This window comes from Myotis davidii, unplaced genomic scaffold, assembly GCF_000327345.1.
Source record: "Myotis davidii unplaced genomic scaffold, ASM32734v1 scaffold909, whole genome shotgun sequence".
In the NCBI taxonomy this organism is placed as follows: Eukaryota; Metazoa; Chordata; class Mammalia; order Chiroptera; family Vespertilionidae; genus Myotis; species Myotis davidii.
This window is the reverse complement of record NW_006299490.1, coordinates 633,669-653,315: the sequence shown is the minus strand read 5'-3', so window position 1 is coordinate 653,315 and position 19,647 is coordinate 633,669. Positions and strand designations below refer to the sequence as shown.

Here is a 19,647-nt window from a genome sequence, read left to right as displayed (position 1 = left end):
CTCTCTCTCTCTTTCTCTCTCTCTCTCTCACCGCCCCCTTTCTTCCTTTCTCTCTTAAATCAATAAATAAAAATTTTTTAAAAATTTTGAGCTTTTGGTTTTTTTTTTACCCACAGTCTTCTATTTATGGTGCTAAGATAAAGTTATAAGCCAAAAAGTAAAAGGAAGAAACAAAAGGAATTATATAATCTCCCATGTTAATGAACATTCAGCAAATAAATCAAAGTTTAACTAATTTTACCAAGTCTAATCAATATTTATAATTATATCTCAGTTATTAATAGTCAGAATAATTACTACAGAACTAACTTTTTAAACTTTATTTTTTATAATTTCAGGTATAATTTGGGTGACTACAATGGAGAGATTATGTCTGAGGTTATGGCACAGAGACAGCCAGTGAAACCTACTTATGCCATCCCCATCATTCCTATTACTAATAGCAGTCAATTTAAACACCAAGAAGCAGTGGATGTGAAGGAGTTTAAAGTTAATAAGGTGATACAAAGTTTTGTGCTTACAGTAGCTGATAATAGAGTGGTGTTTTATCATTAAAATCAGAATGAAAAAGAAAACTATATCCTACCATGAAATATGCGGCAAAGCCAACTTTTCATTCAAGACTGGCCTGTTGATAAAACAGTATAGCTTGTAAATAATAATTAACTTTTTCCTAGAAACCATAATACTCTAAACTGCATAAAACTTGACAAATATTTAGAATATTTGCATAACCATGCTACTTGCCATGATTTTTCTTGGCAACAAATGCCATTTTTTGCCTATAATCTTTCTTTCCTTTTTCCTGCACATCAAATTCATGCCTCTCCTAGTCTTCCATCCCTGCCATACATATTTCTAACATGCCCTTTGTTCATCAGCTCCGTCACTCTTCCCTGTGTATTTTACCCTGTGTTTCCCCTGTTTGATAATTTCATATCTTTATCCTTTAAAACTGCTCAAAATTCACCACTCCAGACTGACTTCATTATTTAGCTGGTAGTAATTCTTTACTACTCTTTATTTTCCTAACACCTTAGTATTATGGCTTTATTTTCCACTATGTTAACAGTAATCTGAAGTCTGTTCTGTGTATATGTAAATTTTTTTCATTATATTTTCCCCATATTGATTTGTTAATTTTTTAGAATAAAAACTAGATATCCCCCCTTTTTTAATTATCTTCTAGTATTTTTATAGGAAATTAAGAAAAAGAAACAGGAGCCAGCAGTAAATGCTAATTGCAGTTACAGGGTTTTAGAAGCTGGAGCGTTTTTATTCTTTTCCTTACTTTAATTGGAACAAAATACTTTATTAGATTGTGTTTAGGTTGTAGGAACATATTCATGTTTTCACAGAGATCAACCAAATTCTAAGACTTTACAATGTAAGATGACAAAACATAAGAGTCTTGTATCTTCCTGTGATTACGAATGCCTTCATTATAGTAGTAAACTTCTTTTAAAAACTTACCCAAAACTGCGGGTTTGTTGAACATGGTTTTCTGTTGTTTGATTAACTCATAACTTTATTGCAGCAAGATAAAGCCGATCTTATCCGACCTAAACGTAAATATGAAAAGAAGCCCAAAGTCTTACCATCATCTGCTGCTGCTGCTCCTCAACAGACAAGTCCTGCTGCACTGCCAGTCTTTAATGCTAAAGATTTAAATCAGTATGATTTCCCCAGCTCAGATGAAGAACCTCTCTCCCAGGTAGATTTAAGAATTTTTCTATTAATATAGAGGAGAAATGTAGGAAATCACGTGTTTTTGACTCATTGCATTTTACTTAAAGGTTTTGTCTGGTTCTTCGGAAGCTGAGGAAGAGAATGATCCTGATGGTCCATTTGCTTTCCATAGGAAAGCAGGCTGTCAGTACTATGCTGTAAGTTTCAGGCTTTCTTTTTAAATAACGAACTGTTTACCTCTAACTGATCAAATAAGAATTTTTTTTTTTTTAAGCCTCACTTAGACCAGACTGGCAACTGGCCTTGGACTAGTCCTAAGGATGGAGGATTAGGAGATGTGCGATACAGATACTGCTTAACTACCCTCACCGTACCCCAAAGGTGTATTGGATTTGCACGAAGACGGGTTGGGCGCGGTGGAAGGTAAGGTATTTTGGTATTGTAAGCATAGAGACATTTTAGAAAGTAGGGTAGTTGAATTTAAAATTTCAAGTGAAGGTTAGGGTAGCTCATTTGTTCCCATTTGCTATTCTTGACTGATTTTTTGTTTGAAATACTTTGCCTTACTTCCTGGTTCTTATATAGCTTTTAATGCATGATACAATTCTGACAAAAGGTACCAGATAAAGGCAAGTGTAAGTTATGATTGCATAAATTGTATTAAGTTAAAGAAACTACAAACGTTTCAGGAATTCTGGAAAATAATGAAAAAAAAGGATTAAATAGACTAAGAAGTGTCATATATAGTGTACAGAGTTGTTTAACTTGTAGTGAAAAGGCTCCAGGTTTCATGTATGACCTGATCTTGACATCCCTGATTGTCAGGATCTAATTGCTTTCCTTTCTTTGTTTAAACCTGATAGAATTCCAACATACTCTATGCCTTTGTATGAGAAGTTATATGGGGGAAGGGAAGGAATTGCAGAATGCATAAAAGCAAAAAAAAAGAAAGCTTTCAAGTAAAATATGAAAAAAAATTAAAAGGCAGAATAGATAAGGTACTTTCAAGAAGAAGTTTAAGGATATGATTTATGTTAAATTAATGGCTTAGACATATGTTTGTTTTATTTTTTTAGTTTTAGTTTAAGTTCTTATCACTTAAATATTACTTTAGAATTATCCGGGCATCAAAACACATATTTTTTAATTTTATTAAAGCTATTGGGGTGACAATGTTAATAAATTATATTGGTTTCAAGTGTACAGGTCTATCATACATCATGCTTTGTGTTTTCACCAACCAAAATTAAATCTCCTTCCATTTCCAAAATACATTTTATGTAGTACTTTTTCCCATATCATTACATTGACATCAGTAGATGTGAGAATTCTCTATTTTGGCTATATTTTATTCTATACTAGTATTGATTTGTGTTAACATTTTATGATAAGGTCATTTATAAAGTTTATATTAGTAACATCTCAAATATTTTATCCATTAGAAATTTTAATGGTATTACATATCCCAAAGATCACATATCCTTTAATGCTTTTCTCCTACCTCCTCCCCCCCAAAAAAAGGAATCTTTACTTAAATATGAGCACAAATATGTTAGCAACATTTTACAAAGTGTCCTGGTGCTTTGTAATGGAAGTGAAAATCTTTGGTTTAAAAGTAATTTGAAAAGAAAGGTATTTTCATATTTTACAAGTAACTTAAACTGATCAACCACAACCCTTAGAACTGTTACAACTCTTACTGTTATAAAATATTTACCTTATTCTTTGAGGTGGAGTACTCTCTTATTTAATCAGATCATTGCAATGTAAAAGGAAGAAGCTTTATTAGATACTGAAATTATAGCCAAATATTGCAATAATCAAATTTAAATATTCAGTAGGAAATGGCTTTTTGGAGTTGGGGGAGAGAAAGGAAAACAATTTTTAAATAAACTTTGAATAGCTATTTTACATACATGTTTCCTGCCTTATTTTTAATAGGGTCTTACTGGACAGAGCTCACTCAGACTATGATAGTATGTTTCGCCGTCTGGATTTGGAAATGCTTTCCTCACCACAACATTCTCCAGTCAATCAGTCTGCCATTACCTCAGAAACAAATACCTCGGACAAATCTTTCTCTAAAGACCTCAGTCAGATACTAGTCAATATCAAGTCATGTAGATGGCGGCATTTTAGGCCTCGGACACCATTCCTACATGACAGTGACAATGATGAACTCTTCTGTAGAAAATTATATAGGAGTATAACTCGAACAGGAACAGCACAACCTGGGACCCAGACATGCAGTACCTCTACGCAAAGTAAAAGTAGCAGTGGTTCAGCACATTTTGGTATGTTTATTTGTTATAATGTCATTTCTATGGAAATGTCAGGCTTATCAATTTTTTGAATATGTGGCTTATTACTGGCTAAAAGTCCTTTTCTCAAAGTAGTTAAGAAAAAGACCTAGGTTTAAGTATTTATTTGAATCCTGTTTGTACAAATGATTTCATTTAAACAAAACCACATACAAAGGGGTGGTTTATTATTACAGGGTGGGACAAAAGTAGGTTTACAGTTGTTCATATGGAAAATAATATAATAATTAAATAATAATACATGGATAAACTCAAGTGTTTTGCATACCCACAACTGTACAGCTATTTTTCCCCCATCCTGTATTTAATGTATAAAATTTGTTTTCCTGGGAACCACAAGATTGAGCAATTATATTTTCAAAATAATATGGGAAAAAAATGGACCATAAATTATTGCTCATTTCTTTAGTCTTTCACTTGACTGCTTAAAAGTAGACCAGCAAATTAAATTGATAGACATGCAAAGTTTTATCTGTCACAGTAATTCAGAGTAATTTCTAAGAGAAAAAGTAATTTTTCACAGAACAATATTTAAAAGGTTATTTTAATAATTTCAGAAACATTTTTAGATATTTACTGTAGCATTATGGCTACTTTGTGAAATGTGTCTAAATAAATGCTGTCTACTTAAAATATTTCTAAAAGTTTAGCTTTCTATTTGAAAGCAATAAATGTGTTTTTTGAGGCATGTAGATTATAGAAATCCACTGTTAACCTATTGTACGCCATAAGCGTCTGTAGACGCAAGCAGGGGGACTGCCACACACGCCAGGCGCCTCTATAAAAAAAAAATGTTTTCCCTAAATGGCAGCCCTGACCAACTTTAAAATCATTTTTCGTGAGAATTTTCAGCTGAAAATATTCAAGAACACCAGAATTGTGAGTAATATATTTATTTTTATAATATTCATTGCAAATTGATTTTTTAAATTAAATTCAAAATATCGTGGCGTGTGGGGATGGTTTCCGTTTTGGATGCGTGGTAGTTAATTGGTTAAAATTATGTAATTATATTACTCCAGATTTTTGTGAAGATAACTTAAATACGATTTTAGAAAGGACTATAAAGATATTTATTCTGTTCCCCTAATTATGTGGTAAGGCTACAGTAAAACCCTCTAATAAATACGAAAATTTGTTTATTCTTAAAGACCTCCAGAAAAGATTTCATAAATAATTTACTTTGTGGTTGGAAAAAAAGTAGTTCTATGAAATGGAAGTCTTTTCAGCTCATAAGAAAAATAATCTTTTCAGAAATTAACTAGAAGATAATCAAAATTTTCTGAGGTTTAACAGATTATCTATAATCCCATTCATTTCAGTCTATATTATGAAGAGTCAGTTTCTGCTTTTATAGTCTTAAACAGAATGGAGGACTTGTTTATACTGTGGGTGTAGAGATTCTAAATGTATAATAAACTTGTAATATGTTTCCCCTGATAAAGATTTTTAAGCTATGTAAAATTCTTTGACAGTTCTCATTGAAAATTGGCATATTCCATCAATCCCCATCTTTTCCACCTCTTAGAATAGAGAAGTTGAATTGTGTAACCATCCTTAGGTTCTTGTAGTGATCTTTTTAATGTAAATTGTTTTGCTATACAACTTAAGTAAGCATTGGTACTGTAAAACTTACTTGATTTGTGTTGGCCAAAGAATATTAAAAGGTGAACATTGAGCAGAAGTATTACCAAAAGTTTAGGTGAAAAAAATATTCAGTAAATTCTAATTTTCTTTTTAATTATTTCCTTCCTTTATATATGTGATATGCCTTTTTTAAAATGGGTTTATCAGTTTTTTCTCTGTTCCACATAATTATTTTTAGTTTTCCCTTCAATTTTACTAGAACTTCCTTATGCTTGGAGAATAGATGCCTACAGATTGCTGTAGAGTATCACTTTTTTCTTTCATATATGTGAATATTCCAGAAACCTAATGCTTTTCTCTTTATGCTCTGTAAAGTACATTACAGTGGAGTTCCATCAAACATACTTTTAAGTGAATTCAACTATAGGCCCCTGGAGAAAAAAAAAATTTAGCAGTTCAAATGTTATACAGGATTCTGAATATAATTCTACTAAAAGAATGTATTTGCTGAAGTGGCCACTATGGGAATGGGAGAAGTGAATCTTTATTTTCTCCTGATAGCATCAGTGCCTGCATTGTTGCTTCATTCATGGGTTAATTATCTCACTTAAAGCAGTGTAATTATAGTTTTAAAGTTTTGTGTGTGTTGGGGGGGTGGGGTATATAACATGGCGCACAGATGCTACTTCATCTGATACTCAACCACAGAAACTCAGATCTAGTCTGATGACAGAAGAATAACTGGCTGTGTTGGGCTTATTGAAAGAAATGGGTCTGTATCACATCATGCACTCTCGAGGGTTTTGTATGAGTTAACTTTTACTTTACCAGCTTTCAAACTTACCATTATATGAGATACGAGTCAGTTGATACACTTAGCCTGCTGTTCAACCCAAATTGGTAGATTTTGATTTAGACATTTTTTATTATTCTGTCATTGTTTTTAAATGTTAACTAATGTGTGCTGTGGTGTAGTGATGCCCTCTGGACTGATTTTCCCTTTTCTAAATAATCATCTATAAGGGCTTAATTATTCTCGTTTTCAAATAGGAAATTCTAAATGAGAATATCAGGAGCCCATTATTTTTAGTAAAGGGAATGAGGTTTAGCACACTAACTTTTATAGTTTCTCTTTTAGTTACTCAGAATCTTTTTTGCTTCCCAATCTTGACCTTCTTGCATAGTTGTGTGGCCAAATGGGTAATCTGGTTAGTCAGATGCTACAGTGCTTTGTCCTTTGGATACTATACAGCAGAATGACATAATGTTGAGGGACTTAGGAAGGCTTACTATATGTGTATTTATAATTTTCAAGGCTAGTTTTTAGCACTTGCAGATAAATTGCATTTTTTAATAATCTTAATATGTGGTTTGAATGGTTTTCAAATTTTTTTTTAACTGATAAAAGCAACTTTGAAATGTAGTCTTTGTTCAGTGACTAAGTATTATTTGTATGTATTTGATTTTGGGAGATACCACATGTCAGTTAACACCTTTTATCATAACTAGAAAGGACTCTATATAATTCAAAAAGACTAACACAGAAAAGTGATTTTTAAACCATTTTATGTTCAGGATTTGAATTCCTAGCTCCCAGTGAAATTTCATCAGCAAACTAAATCGGTTTTCTAAGCTCACATTTCTGCGCTAAAGACTTTATTTTCATAAATGAAAAGGAAATTTGTAGCTAGAATATTATATTCTAAGTCTCAATATCTATAGTTTACTTAATACAATTTACTTGAGTTTGTAACATAAAATTTTAATTTTACTATAGAAAAGGAACTCTAGATTTGAGCACTGAATATTTTCTTGTTGGATTTTGTAAATCTACAAGACTTTAATCCTTATCTAAATGTGTTTCAAAATTCAGAATTGCATCCTCAACAATCTCAACTAGAACCCCTAGTAAAATACATTAACAGATGATCTACAGTTTTACAGATACACACAAGAGTAGTCATACTAAGCAGAATGTCTGACCATAAATAATTTCATGTTCAAGTCATTTGCAGCCAAATGAATTCAGGTTCAGTCATGTTTTGCCATTAAATGAGTTACCAAATTTCTGTTTTCAAATTGGATTTCTCTGTGGCTGATAAATGTTATAAACCTCAATCTAAACTTTATCAATTCAAGCTTACTGATTAGATGTTCATACTTTAATACTGTTTGGAGTCATTTCATTTTACATTTATTTCTTCAAAGTTAACTTTTTTCTTATATTAAACTTCTTGCCTGTATGCTGCTCAAAGAAAGTGTAATTGAGGGTTATCTTTTAAAATAGGTGTTTGGGTTTGTTAAGGATTTTTGTTGTTCTTATTGTTGGTTTTTAACAAAATACACATTTTGGTAATCTAGACTCCATTTTCTCAAACTGAATTTTTAAATTATTTATTTTTTTCCTAAGTACCTGTCACCCTCCCCACCTGCACTTAGATCATTTTAGTTGATCTGCTCTAGCTAGAGGAATGTGACCTAAAGGCAGAACCCTGAGCTACCAGTTATTTCCTTGTATAAGAATTGGACTCGTAAAATCTTAGATTATTTCATCTAAATTCCTACCCCCAGACAGTTTCTGACCTCTGCCTCTAGTGAGGGCAAATTCAACAGCTTACTTAATCAGGTTATTGTACACTTGGGTGTCTTGCTTAGAAGTTTGTCCATATATTGAACAAAAGCTACCTCCTTAAATTTAAATATTCTGGTTCCTGTTTTGCCTTTGGAAGCACATGAATATGTTTTCTTGATCTCCAGCATCAAAGTGTCCTTCAAATATTTGAAGTCCTTTTGTTCCCCTTTATAATTCTCAGCTTTTAATTGTGTCCCTCACATCACTCTTCTTCACTGCCTAGACTCCTGTTTATTAGGTGCTGAATATACAAGATTTTTTAAATACTTGATTCACACTATCAATACATAAAATTTGATTCTCTCATATAAATAATACTAAATCTAAAACAAACTTGCCTATATCTTTTCATATTGAAAATCTCATTGGTTTGGCGGTGGGTTTTTTCCACGTCATCTAGTAAATATCTTTGTGACCTCGGATGAAAGTCTCTTCATCTCTATTAGGAGCTTGTAGGAGTAAATCACCATAAGGATCCCTCCTAATTTAAAAATTTTTGGTTGTGTGAAATGATTTTGATGCTGTCTACAAAAGCATCTTGTCCATCTTTGTTTGAATTGCAAACTTTACCACACCATGATACTTGGAGGTTAGACACAAAACCTAAAAACTTTCTACCTTGATAGAGATTTAGGGAAATACGGTTATTTTTATTTATTTCCACTTAGCATTTGCTTGCACTTTGAATTATAATGACATCTAGGTGTTCTCGGTTTTCTGTATAAATAATAATGTAAAACCCAGTTCAGATTGTACTTGGCCCAGTTTACTACCTTACCAAGCTTTCCTTTCATTTACACAGCCTTTTGGATTGGAATTTTATGTCTCAGAAGAAATTTAAAATCTTAGCATTTCATGCCTAAAAAGGACTACAATCATCACCTATTTAATCTCTTCCATATTTTAGATGAACATACTGAGTCCCAAAAGGTTAAGTAACCTGCCTAGGTATACTCTACTAGTTATGATAGACCTGAGAACTAAAATAACAATCAAGATGTCTTGTACCCCAGACTCATGGTTTTTACTACCATTGCTTCCAGCTCATACATTTTCTATACAGTTTATCAAGATCATTTATCAAAAATATCCAGAGAAAATTTTAGAACTAAACTCTAGAATATAGAGATATCTAAGAAATGGGCTAACAGTGATCTAAAATGTCAGGTGCATTGTTATTTCTAAATCTGTTCTCAGGAGGAAGTTAACAGTTGTTAAAAACTGAAAGTCACAAAACCCTCAAGAGACCAAGCATTAAAATGTTGATTTAAATAGGGCAAAAATATTTGGAGCCTTTGTTCAAATCAACTTCCAATTATTGCTAAATTTTTTATTAAACCACACACAAACATATATATGTCTGTCTACTATACTGAACACTTGACATTAATAAAGATGAGAAAAAAATAGAGATTGAACTAAAGAAAAACACATACACAAATACTAGCAAAGATCAACAACAGAAAATTTCCATTTATATAAATGGAGTTTTGTATATATAGGTTTTTAGTGAATGCTAAAGTATTGATTTTCTAGGTCTGTACTGACCTGACCTTCCAGAATGGTTCCTTTTTTAAAAAACTTACTGAGCATTCCCTACTAAGGAAATTCAAGACTTATGCAGTTCCTCAAATTTAGGAAATTAAAGTGTAAATCTCAAGAACATATTAGCAAAACTAATAATATTATATTAATTATAAACCAGAATAAATTTTTTAGATTTTCTTCAAGTTCTGATTCAACACATTTCTGTTATATGGAAATGGTCGTGCTGACAGAAAGTTACTTTTTTATGTCCATATTCAGGGATTATCCTATTAGTAATAAAAATCTTCCCTGTAGGAATCAGATCTGAGGATTTCAAACACAGAAAAACTCATCAAAGAACAGATATCAATTGAATAGATTTATAACACAATTTAAAAATCAAAAGAAATTATTTTTTTGTTCTTGTTGCCCAAAAACTTAGTTCAACACAAGTTTAAGAGCTGGCGTAGATACTAACTTGTTTCATGATTTTCTGATCCATTCAAAATGTGGTAGAATTTCTACCTAAACATGTTGTAGTTGTACAAGGTGGACACTGTATACTGGTAGCTAAAGATTCTTCATGAGTTATGTTTAAACTACAAAACTTGATGAAGTGATAATCTAGATAAATCATCAAAACAACAAATTAGGTGGCAGTATTTTGAAAACATTCAACTTGAGATTGAGGAAATTTGCATGATTTATTATAGATTCCCTGATACCCAGGGATGCATGATAACCCTTTTTTTGTTTTGTTTTGAAATAATTCTTACCTAAACATTGCAGGCTTCTTAAAGAAGCCTTTAAGGTCAGATGTTGTGATTGTATGTGCTTTTTTTTTTCCTTTTTTAATTGGCGAAATCAAAAAAAGATAAAAGGTTTCCTTTTTAAAAACTGAACACACTTTTTGGGGGGTAATAAATGAACATTTTTTTGTTTGTTTTTTTTAGAACTGAGCTCTCCATAGACAAACATAAGTAGCATAACACAGTGTCTTTCCTCAGACATCATTCTGTACAGTAAATCAACATAAACAACTCCGTTCTTATTGACTGGATTTTTTCCAGGTGGGTTATTTGAGTGGGGAAAATTAATTAACATATGGAGCCTCTTTTTTTCCTGTGTTAAACTTAAAGAATGGGTTCTTTAAAATAAAAAAGGAAGGTAATAAACCAACAACAACCTTATGTTTTATATAGAGGAAATATTTGTAATAACTAAAATTAGAAAATATGTAGAACAGTTATGTTAGGGATTGCTATCTGAATGCATTGGGACAGTAATATGAGTAAATTAGAAACCTAATGGTAATTATCAGATTTCTTCTCAAGCTCAGTGCAAAGTTGAATTTCAGATATGTGGATTTTTAAAGAAGCTGGTATTTCTATTTTACTCGAGTGTGGCAGCTTACAGAAATAATGGTTCTGCAACTTGGGAAGTGAGCAGTTCTCTTTCCTATGTTTAACTCAGGAAGTTTAATTTTGTTTTTCTTTAGATTCAATCCACTCTTGTGAAATGTGGTTGTAAGCTTAAATTTTCATTTGAAAGTGATCTTTAGCAGGACCATGAGCTTTTATCAAATGCTTTAATTTTGCACAAACTTTTTTTAATGCTGAAATTTTACTATTGTCAAAAGTGTATGGTATTGTGCATTTTTATAAAGTGTTTCCTCATTTTATGTTCAGCATTTACAGCCGAACAATACCAGCAACATCAACAGCAACTGGCACTAATGCAGAAACAGCAGCTTGCACAAATTCAGCAACAGCAAGCAAATAGTAATTCCTCCACCAACACTTCACAGGTGAGGGATTTGTCTGTCTTATGATTATCCCTCATTGTTTCCCACCAGAGTTCATCTCTAATTACCAACTGTTGTCATAGAACCTTGCATCTAACCAGCAGAAAAGTGGCTTTGACCTGAATCTACATCATAGCCATTCTATACAGGGTTTAGAAAGAACATTACAGGTGAGTATAGAAGCTGTTGTCTCTGCTCCCTATTTTAAAAAGTAAAACTAAAAAGCATAGTTATATGAGATGGAGACCCTGTCTTTAAGTCTGACCTGTAGTCTGATATACGTCTTTACTATATAATCCCACTGACACCTAACTCATTATCTTGTTATTTTAATTATTACAATTTATTAAAAATTATTATACTTCTTTTAGAAGAAATAACTTTTAAACCTAAAGCCATTTGAACACATTTAAGGCTTAAAGGCTGAGATTTAAGTCTCTGTGCATCTTGGAAGAAAAATTCATGTAAAATATTCAAGGACCTCTTAATTTCTAGGCTAAATTCTGATATGATATTTTGTTACTTCCATTCTAAAGGGATAGTTACCCTACTATCCCAAAGGTGTGTGTATGTGTGTATATATGGTAAGTTAGGTGAAAGAAGTTTACCTACATTTATTCATTGTATGTACTTGCAGATCACTGAAATGGTTTACTAGCTTATTTCTTATGCAACACTTTGTGTTGGAGGTTTATTTCCACATTATAGGGGGATTTTGGTAATTGACATGTCCATGTTATATATTGTCACATATAAAGATCAAAATTCATAATCCTTGAGTTATAAAATTACTAGAACATTCCTCAAATTTGACTGTCAAGGGAGAGAAAGATATTCGAGTGGTTTTCCACTTTTGTTTATATTCATACTGATTTTGCTATACCGGTGTAGTTTTAATATTAATTTGTAACTAAGTGATGCTGATTAGATTTGTTTTTTATTTTCTTTTTAGGGTTTTGTCTCCAAGACTTTGGATTCTGCTAGTGCTCAATTTGCTGCTTCTGCTTTGGTGACATCAGAACAGCTGATGGGATTCAAGATGAAGGATGATGTGGTGCTTGGGATTGGGGTGAATGGCGTCCTTCCAACCTCAGGTAAGGATAATGACATTTAAATGGTTTTGTTAAGATTTGTAACACATACCTGTAATAAACAGCCAAATTGCACATTGTTTAGATGCTTCTCTCTTTTTCTCTAGGAGTATACAAGGGCTTACACCTCAGTAGTACTACACCAACAGCACCAGTACATATAAGTTCGTCAGCAGCAGGTTCAACTTTGTTACAGCCTTCAAACATTACACAGACTTCAAGTTCCCACAGTGCACTGAGTCATCCAGTAACTGCTGCCAATTCTGCAACAACTCAGGTTCTGATTGGGAACAACATTCGATTAACTGTACCTTCATCAGTTGCCACTGTAAACTCTATTGCCCCCATAAATGCACGACACATACCTAGGACTTTAAGTGCTGTTCCATCGTCTGCCTTAAAGCTGGCTGCCGCAGCAAACTGTCAAGTTTCCAAGGTCCCATCTTCATCCTCTGTAGATTCAGCCCCAAGGTGAGTAGTTATTTTAAGACTAAAGGATCTAACTTAAATTCTTAGGCATTGCTCTCTATTTATTTGTGGCTTTTGCTCTTTTCTTTATATACTTTAAAAATATGTAGATGAGAATTCCTTATTTATTCTAGAACTAAACAGATAAATGTAATTCAGTATTGTTGAAAATTTGTGCCAAATGGTACAGTGAATATTGCATTTGGCATTTGGGCATCATTTTCTTAGTATGATAACGACTTACAATGTTCTCACTCTTCTACCTCTTGTTGGATGGGGTCCTCTTTTGAATGCTTCTTTGTCTATGATTTCTCCCACAGTTTTTTGTGTAGACAGAACTGATAGAACTCACATGGCTAGAGTGCTAAGCTGCTCTTAATAATGTAAATAAAGCTTACAGTATTCATGCCAGGTCAACTTTTAATGAAACCATCATTTTCTATGCTAACTTGTCTTCTTGGGTTTTCAATAGACAGTTTAGAATGTTTGCTCAGGCTCTATTCTGCTTTAAATATTAATGGTAACGTCCTGCCTTGTACAACGTACTATGGAAAAACAAAAAGACAAGAAGTTTTCAGTTTAGGTGGAAGACAAGCATAAAAGTGTGAAAAGTTAAATAGTGTTGATTGTAAATAAGATGAAAATCATTCTAGAGGTATCACAAAGCATTATATGCTTATCAAATTAAATGTATAGATTATGGCTATAATTTCAATATTAGGAGACATCTTTTCACACCAGGAGTGTTCTGGGAATGTTCAACAAAATAAGATTAGATTTGATCTTGGATAGTCAGAGAAAGGGAAGACAAGAAAGTTGGGGAAATATAAATGTGTTGATAGGTTAACAAGTAAACTAGTTTGGGGAAGGTTAGTAGTTGAAGTTGGAGTGGTAGGAAAAGTCCAGACTGATTGTAGTCTTTCTCAGCTGGCAGTGGCCTAGAAGGAGGATCAGGATTTGTAGCAACAAACTCTAACCTTGAGTTTCCAAATCTATGCATTCCTGTCTGCGTCTGAATTTAATAGTCCTTATCTGCTCGATACTAATCTATTATTAGTATTCTGGGTCTAGTCACAGTTAATCAATTTAATTCTTAAATATGTAATACATGGTTTTCATCAGTATAGCATTATATAGCCATGGAATATTCAAAGTATATGGAAACCATATTTTTTTAAATCCTCACCCGAGATATGTTTTTATTGATTTTAGAGAGAGAGGAAAAGAGAGAAATATCAATCAGTTGCGTCCCATACATGCCCCAACCAGGGATCAAACCTGAAGCCTAGGTGTGTGCCCTGACCAGGAATCAAATCCACAACCTTTTGTTGCACTGGACAACACTTCAACCAACTAAGCCACCCGACAGAGGTGGAAAACTTTTTATAAAACTTATTTTAGTCCCTTTGTTTTGAAGATGAGGAAACTGAGATACAGAGACTTCTCTAGGCTCACTCAGCAGTCTAGTGCTAGAACAACTATGGCCCTGCTCTTCGGATGCCTCATTTAGTAGCTATCCTGCTCTACTCCATATGTAAAATCTTATGTAAAGTCCTAACATGAATGAACCTCAGCCACATATATATGTTCCTTATTTTAAAATTACAAAAGGTTCAGTAAAGATGGAAATTGAAAAAGAAAACTAAAACTTGGCAATTCTTTGTGTTTTTAAATCTAGATTGGCTACTACAATTCTGTTGGTAATATCATGGAATTTATAAGCCTGACTTCTGGTTGTGTATTTCTGATAATAAGCTATAAAGGTTCCTATTCCTCTACTTGGCTATCTTTCCCAGGAGTCAAATTTCTATTATTAAAAATATTTGAACTTTTTATTGGGAAATATTTTTGGTTTGTTCAATTTATATTTGCTAAATTTGTTGCAGAAAAGTAATTTATTGAACTTTATTTCAACAGGGAAAATCATGAATCAGAAAAGCCAGCGCTAAACAGCATAGCAGACAATACAGTAGCGATGGAGGTGACGTAGCTTTCTCAGGAGTGGGACTGCAACCTGGGGACTTGATTAGGTGCTATGCATCAGTAGCATTTTGAATGCAGGGGATGATGGAATGCCACACATGCATTTCTGTGGCAGCTGTGGGGACTTTACAGCAGTGCTCATCTCTCATGCTTCAATGTTTCTTTCCTTACTGTTAATAGGAAAAATCAACATCTGTAAATTAAGAATACAGCAATTATCTGTACAGTACTGCATATTTGTAATACCCTTGTATATATGTTACTTGAATACAGAAATGTTCATTTGTGATGCTTTGCACTTGGGGGTGGGAGGGTGGGAGGGAAATAAATTGCAACAAAGAGTGTGAGATGTGAGATTGTATAGAGATGAAGTGTCATCACATCATGTGCATGGTGCGGAACCTGCTGTTTTATCTATTTATTGTGCCGTGTTTACAGTTTTTTTGTACACTGTACCTTCATTGGTTCCTGTGCTGTAGTAAATGTGTTAGGTAGCTGTGGACTCCTTGGTATTTTGTAAATGGTATAACATAACTTGGTTCCCCGCTGGGTCCCTGAGTTTTTTCTGTATCATGTGAAAAAAAATGGTGACATACATACAGAATTTTACAAAAATAAAAAACGCATCAGTTTAAAAAAAGGGGGGGGTGGATTTTAAATGGGGATCTTCCTGGTCTATCATTAGAATAAGTAACAAGCTAAAAATGAAGTCTCTTGAATCTTCCCATCCCCTCTTGCCCACAAAGTTGTGGGTAGTTTCTGGTACTTAAAGCACTAACGTTATGTTGCTGCTCTACAAACAGCCCAGTAGTCCCATTTCCTTCCACACCAAAAAGTGTTAAATCAAGTATGCAAATGGAGTCCTTACAACTGGAGTTTATGTTGTCTTGCCCTTTTTTTTTTTTTTTTAGCACAAAAGAAATTGTACTTTTTTATTGTCAGATTGTTTAAAAGACTTCATTCTTTACTTGTTCTTACAAAAAGGATATAAGGGAGAAGAATGCAGTAATTACTATACGTGTATCATCATTCCAGTTTCTAAAAACAGCCAGCCAGCTTTTTTCCTTTCAAGTTTCTCCAGAAGGCTGCAAGGCCAGAACCACAAATATTGGGTGCCTTCCTTTGGAAATATTTGACCTCTCTTCTGTGAAGAGAATGGTACTTAACAGACTACTACCAGTGCTTTGTCAGTACCGAAGTCTGAATGCCCAGTCCAATGGCATATAATATCTTAAAGGTTTTTAATCCCACCTGGAAAAATTGTGATAGAATTCTCACAAAATAAACCCAGGGCATTACATGTTGACAAACTAATGTGAAGTGGTCTTTTGCTTTTATTTTCACCCCAAGAACTTTTGTGTGACTTTAATTAAAATCATTCAGTAAAGAGGGACATGGGAATGGGAGTGATGACTTAAGTTCATTTTTTCAACAATTATATACTGAGTGATTACTCTGGGGTTATTTTCAGTTCAACAACAGTGAAAAATTCTTGCCCTCATGGAGTAGTTTATAATCTCATTAGGTGATTAAAAACAATAAGTAAGATTTAAATGGTATTACGGTAAGTATTAGAGGGGAAGTAATGCAAGGAAGGTAGGAGAAGCTGTGCCAGGATGGTGTGGATGATGGGCAAAGAAGGTGGTTCCATTTGATCAGAGACTTGACGTTGGGAGGAAAGCATTGTAGGCAGAAAGAATAAGTACAAAGATTCTGAGATGGGAGTGCATGGTTTGCTAAAGGAATAGCAAGCAGTGTGGCTATTGCAGCAGTAAAGAGTAGACAGGTCAGGGAGTAACCAGGGAGCCTGCTTGTGGAGGGCTTGGTCAGGGATCTTAAGGACTTTGACTTTTCCTCCTCTTCAGAAAGGAGTTTGAAGCAGAGGAGTGATGTGAACAGGCTCATTCTGGCTTTGGTATACAGAATAGACTGCAGGGGAGACTAGTTAGGAAGCAAATTGTAATAATCCAAGTGAGAGATAATAGTGACAAGGATGGTAGTGAAAAGTAGTTGGATTTTGTTTATATTTTAAAGGTTGACCCAGTAAACTTTTCTAAGAAACTGAATAGATGTGAGGAACATGAGAAAAAGAAGATTTAAGGATGATTGCATGGTATTTGGCCTGAGCAACTGGCCACAGTTGGAAAGCACTGTGGGAGGAGGGGGTTTGGGGGAAACTCAGTTTTGGGCTATCTGAAGTTTCCATTAGACATCTAACTAGAGATGTCATGTAGGCAGTTGCATACAAAAGTCTGGTATTTAAAGGGAGAGGTCTGAGCTGGAATTCAAAACGTGAGTCATCTTCATAGATGATATTAAAAGTCATGAATCTGGGTGAGATCAAGAGTGGGATTAAATCTTGGTGTAATAAATATAGCTGTCATTGATTGGGAATTCCCTGTCTCAAAGGGACAGACTTACAATTTGGGTAACTACTTTTGTTTATTCTGTTCTGTATTCTTTAAGGAGAATATAGTGACTGATCAGTGTGACTAAAAATTTAAACTGCTGGTTTAAAGGTATTTAAATAATTAGAATTAAAATTTCTAAATGAAATCTAGCAGATAGAATGAGGCCTGGACCCACAAAGTGCCTATATGCCTATGGATTGGGGAACAAGAAAATGAGTGCTCATCAAGCATACCCAGTCAGGAATTTGCAGAGTTGCATGGGTAGGGGTAGAAAAGTGGCAGATAGGCAAGTGATCAACATCCATGTAGCACTTACTCTCTTATTTGACCATACCAACTCCAAGATGCAGAGAAAATACAAATTGCATCTTTCACATTTTAAAATAAGGAAATATACTCAAAACTGCATCTTTGGCTTCTAAATCCTTTGCTATTTTTCTATATATTCTACTACCAGTGTTGTAATAGCCTGAAGTGAAGGGCTTAATGCAAACATGCAATTTAAACACTAAAATATTAGGGAAAGGGACAAAGGTTATCAAAGGAACTTTGATATCTCATCTAGTTAATAACTACCACTTACTGTGTATTTACAATGTAATATCATATGCATAGTAATTAACTTATCTAATCCTCACAATTACCCTTTTAAGCAGATATTAGGATTATCACCATATTGTAGGTGAGATTCACTCAAGGTTGGTTACAGTTATTGACACTCCAGGATTTGAACTCATCAACCAAATTCCAAAGCTATAGCCGTGTGTATCCCTTACTTAGTGGGTAAGTTAGGCAAACCAGGAAACAGATTTCTAATATAACTTCTTAGTAACCTTTGTTCCTATTTTGTTCCTAAAGAAATTGGTACTGTTGAGTCTCTTACTCTGCCATTATTATGCTTTTGTTCATTTCATAAGTAGAAGCCCAAAAACCAATCAAACTAAACTTTACCCTAGGTAAATTTTGTTTTCCCAAAAGGATAGTGTTTTCTAAACTCCAAATTTAGGAGCTTTATTTTCACGAGTATTATAAGAATGTAGAATATGGTGCAATTTTAATGTGTATTAAGTTACAGATGGGTAAGCAGGATTTCACATTCTTCACTTAATATTCTTACTAGAGCAGATCTGCTTTTGTCTATTTTACATAATGATGTTCTATATGAATTATTTCCCAAAAAAATGCTATTTTAATGTTTGAAAGTAACAGCAAAAGGAATTAATAGACAAATCACACTGATTCAAAAAAACATTAACTATGCCAGGCACTATTGTAGGTGTTGGAGACACAGCACAAACATTAAAATTAGAATTAACATTAAATGCCTAATGGAGCCATCTTGAGACTTTTACAATAAATGTAACATCCAGCTTTGGAAATTAACTGTGGAATATGTTATTGCAAGAGCCAGACAAAAAAAATCAGTATTTTCCCACAAGGATATATTATGAACAAATTAGGTACAAAAGCCTCAAAAAAAAGTTTCATATAGGCAAAATGTAAAACCATGCATTTTGCAAGAGAATCCATTCTTAGAAAATGATCTGCCCTACTTTTGTAGTTTATAAAACAAAAGGGTTGGTCTGTAGATTATCAGTATTGTAAAGCATGAGTCTTTACTGAATACTTTCTGTCCACTTGTATTAGTTTACTATGGCTGTACTAATAAATTACCACAAATGATGGCTTAAAACAACAGAAATTTATTTTCTCACAGTTCGGAAGTTCAAAATAACTTTTAATGAGTTTCAATCAAGGTGTCAGCAGATCATGCTCTCATTGGAGGCTCTAGGGGGAGAATCTGTTTCTTATTTTTATTGCTAAAGTTTTACATATGTCTCCTTTTTCCACCAATTGACCACCACCACCCCAGTGTCTGTGTCCATTGGTTATGCTAATATGCATGCATACAAGTTCTTTGGTTTCTCTCTAACCACCCCCCGCCCTCCCCTGCCATTTGCCTCTGGATCTATTCTCTCTCTTTTTTTTTTAATATATTTTATTGATTTTTTACAGAGAGGAAGGGAGAGAGTTAGAAACATCGAAAATATTTTTAAAAAATTTTTAAACTACAACAAAAGACTACAGACCAGTGTGCCTCATTGATGAACATCAATAAATTTTAAAAAAAAAA

At 33.5% G+C, this 19,647-nt stretch overlaps 1 protein-coding gene across 7 annotated transcripts in view; it reads left to right on the top strand.

The window, feature by feature from the left end:
* EPC1 (enhancer of polycomb homolog 1) overlaps positions 1–19,198 on the top strand; it is a 108,608-nt gene extending 89,410 nt beyond the window's left edge. For 4 of the 7 annotated variants that reach the window (XM_006775194.2, XM_015571415.1, XM_015571417.1 and 1 more), the window contains 10 exons: positions 339–498; positions 1,538–1,714; positions 1,797–1,886; positions 1,964–2,112; positions 3,631–3,983; positions 11,445–11,563; positions 11,644–11,730; positions 12,513–12,654; positions 12,759–13,122; positions 15,037–19,198. In XM_006775194.2, the coding sequence (XP_006775257.1) occupies positions 339–498; positions 1,538–1,714; positions 1,797–1,886; positions 1,964–2,112; positions 3,631–3,983; positions 11,445–11,563; positions 11,644–11,730; positions 12,513–12,654; positions 12,759–13,122; positions 15,037–15,109 (1,714 nt within the window). In that variant the 3' untranslated portion in view covers positions 15,110–19,198. The remainder of the gene's footprint in view (positions 1–338; positions 499–1,537; positions 1,715–1,796; positions 1,887–1,963; positions 2,113–3,630; positions 3,984–11,444; positions 11,564–11,643; positions 11,731–12,512; positions 12,655–12,758; positions 13,123–15,036) is intronic. The other 3 variants (XM_006775195.2, XM_006775193.2, XM_006775192.2) reach the window with 2 other exon arrangements.
* Positions 19,199–19,647: the final 449 nt, after the last annotated feature.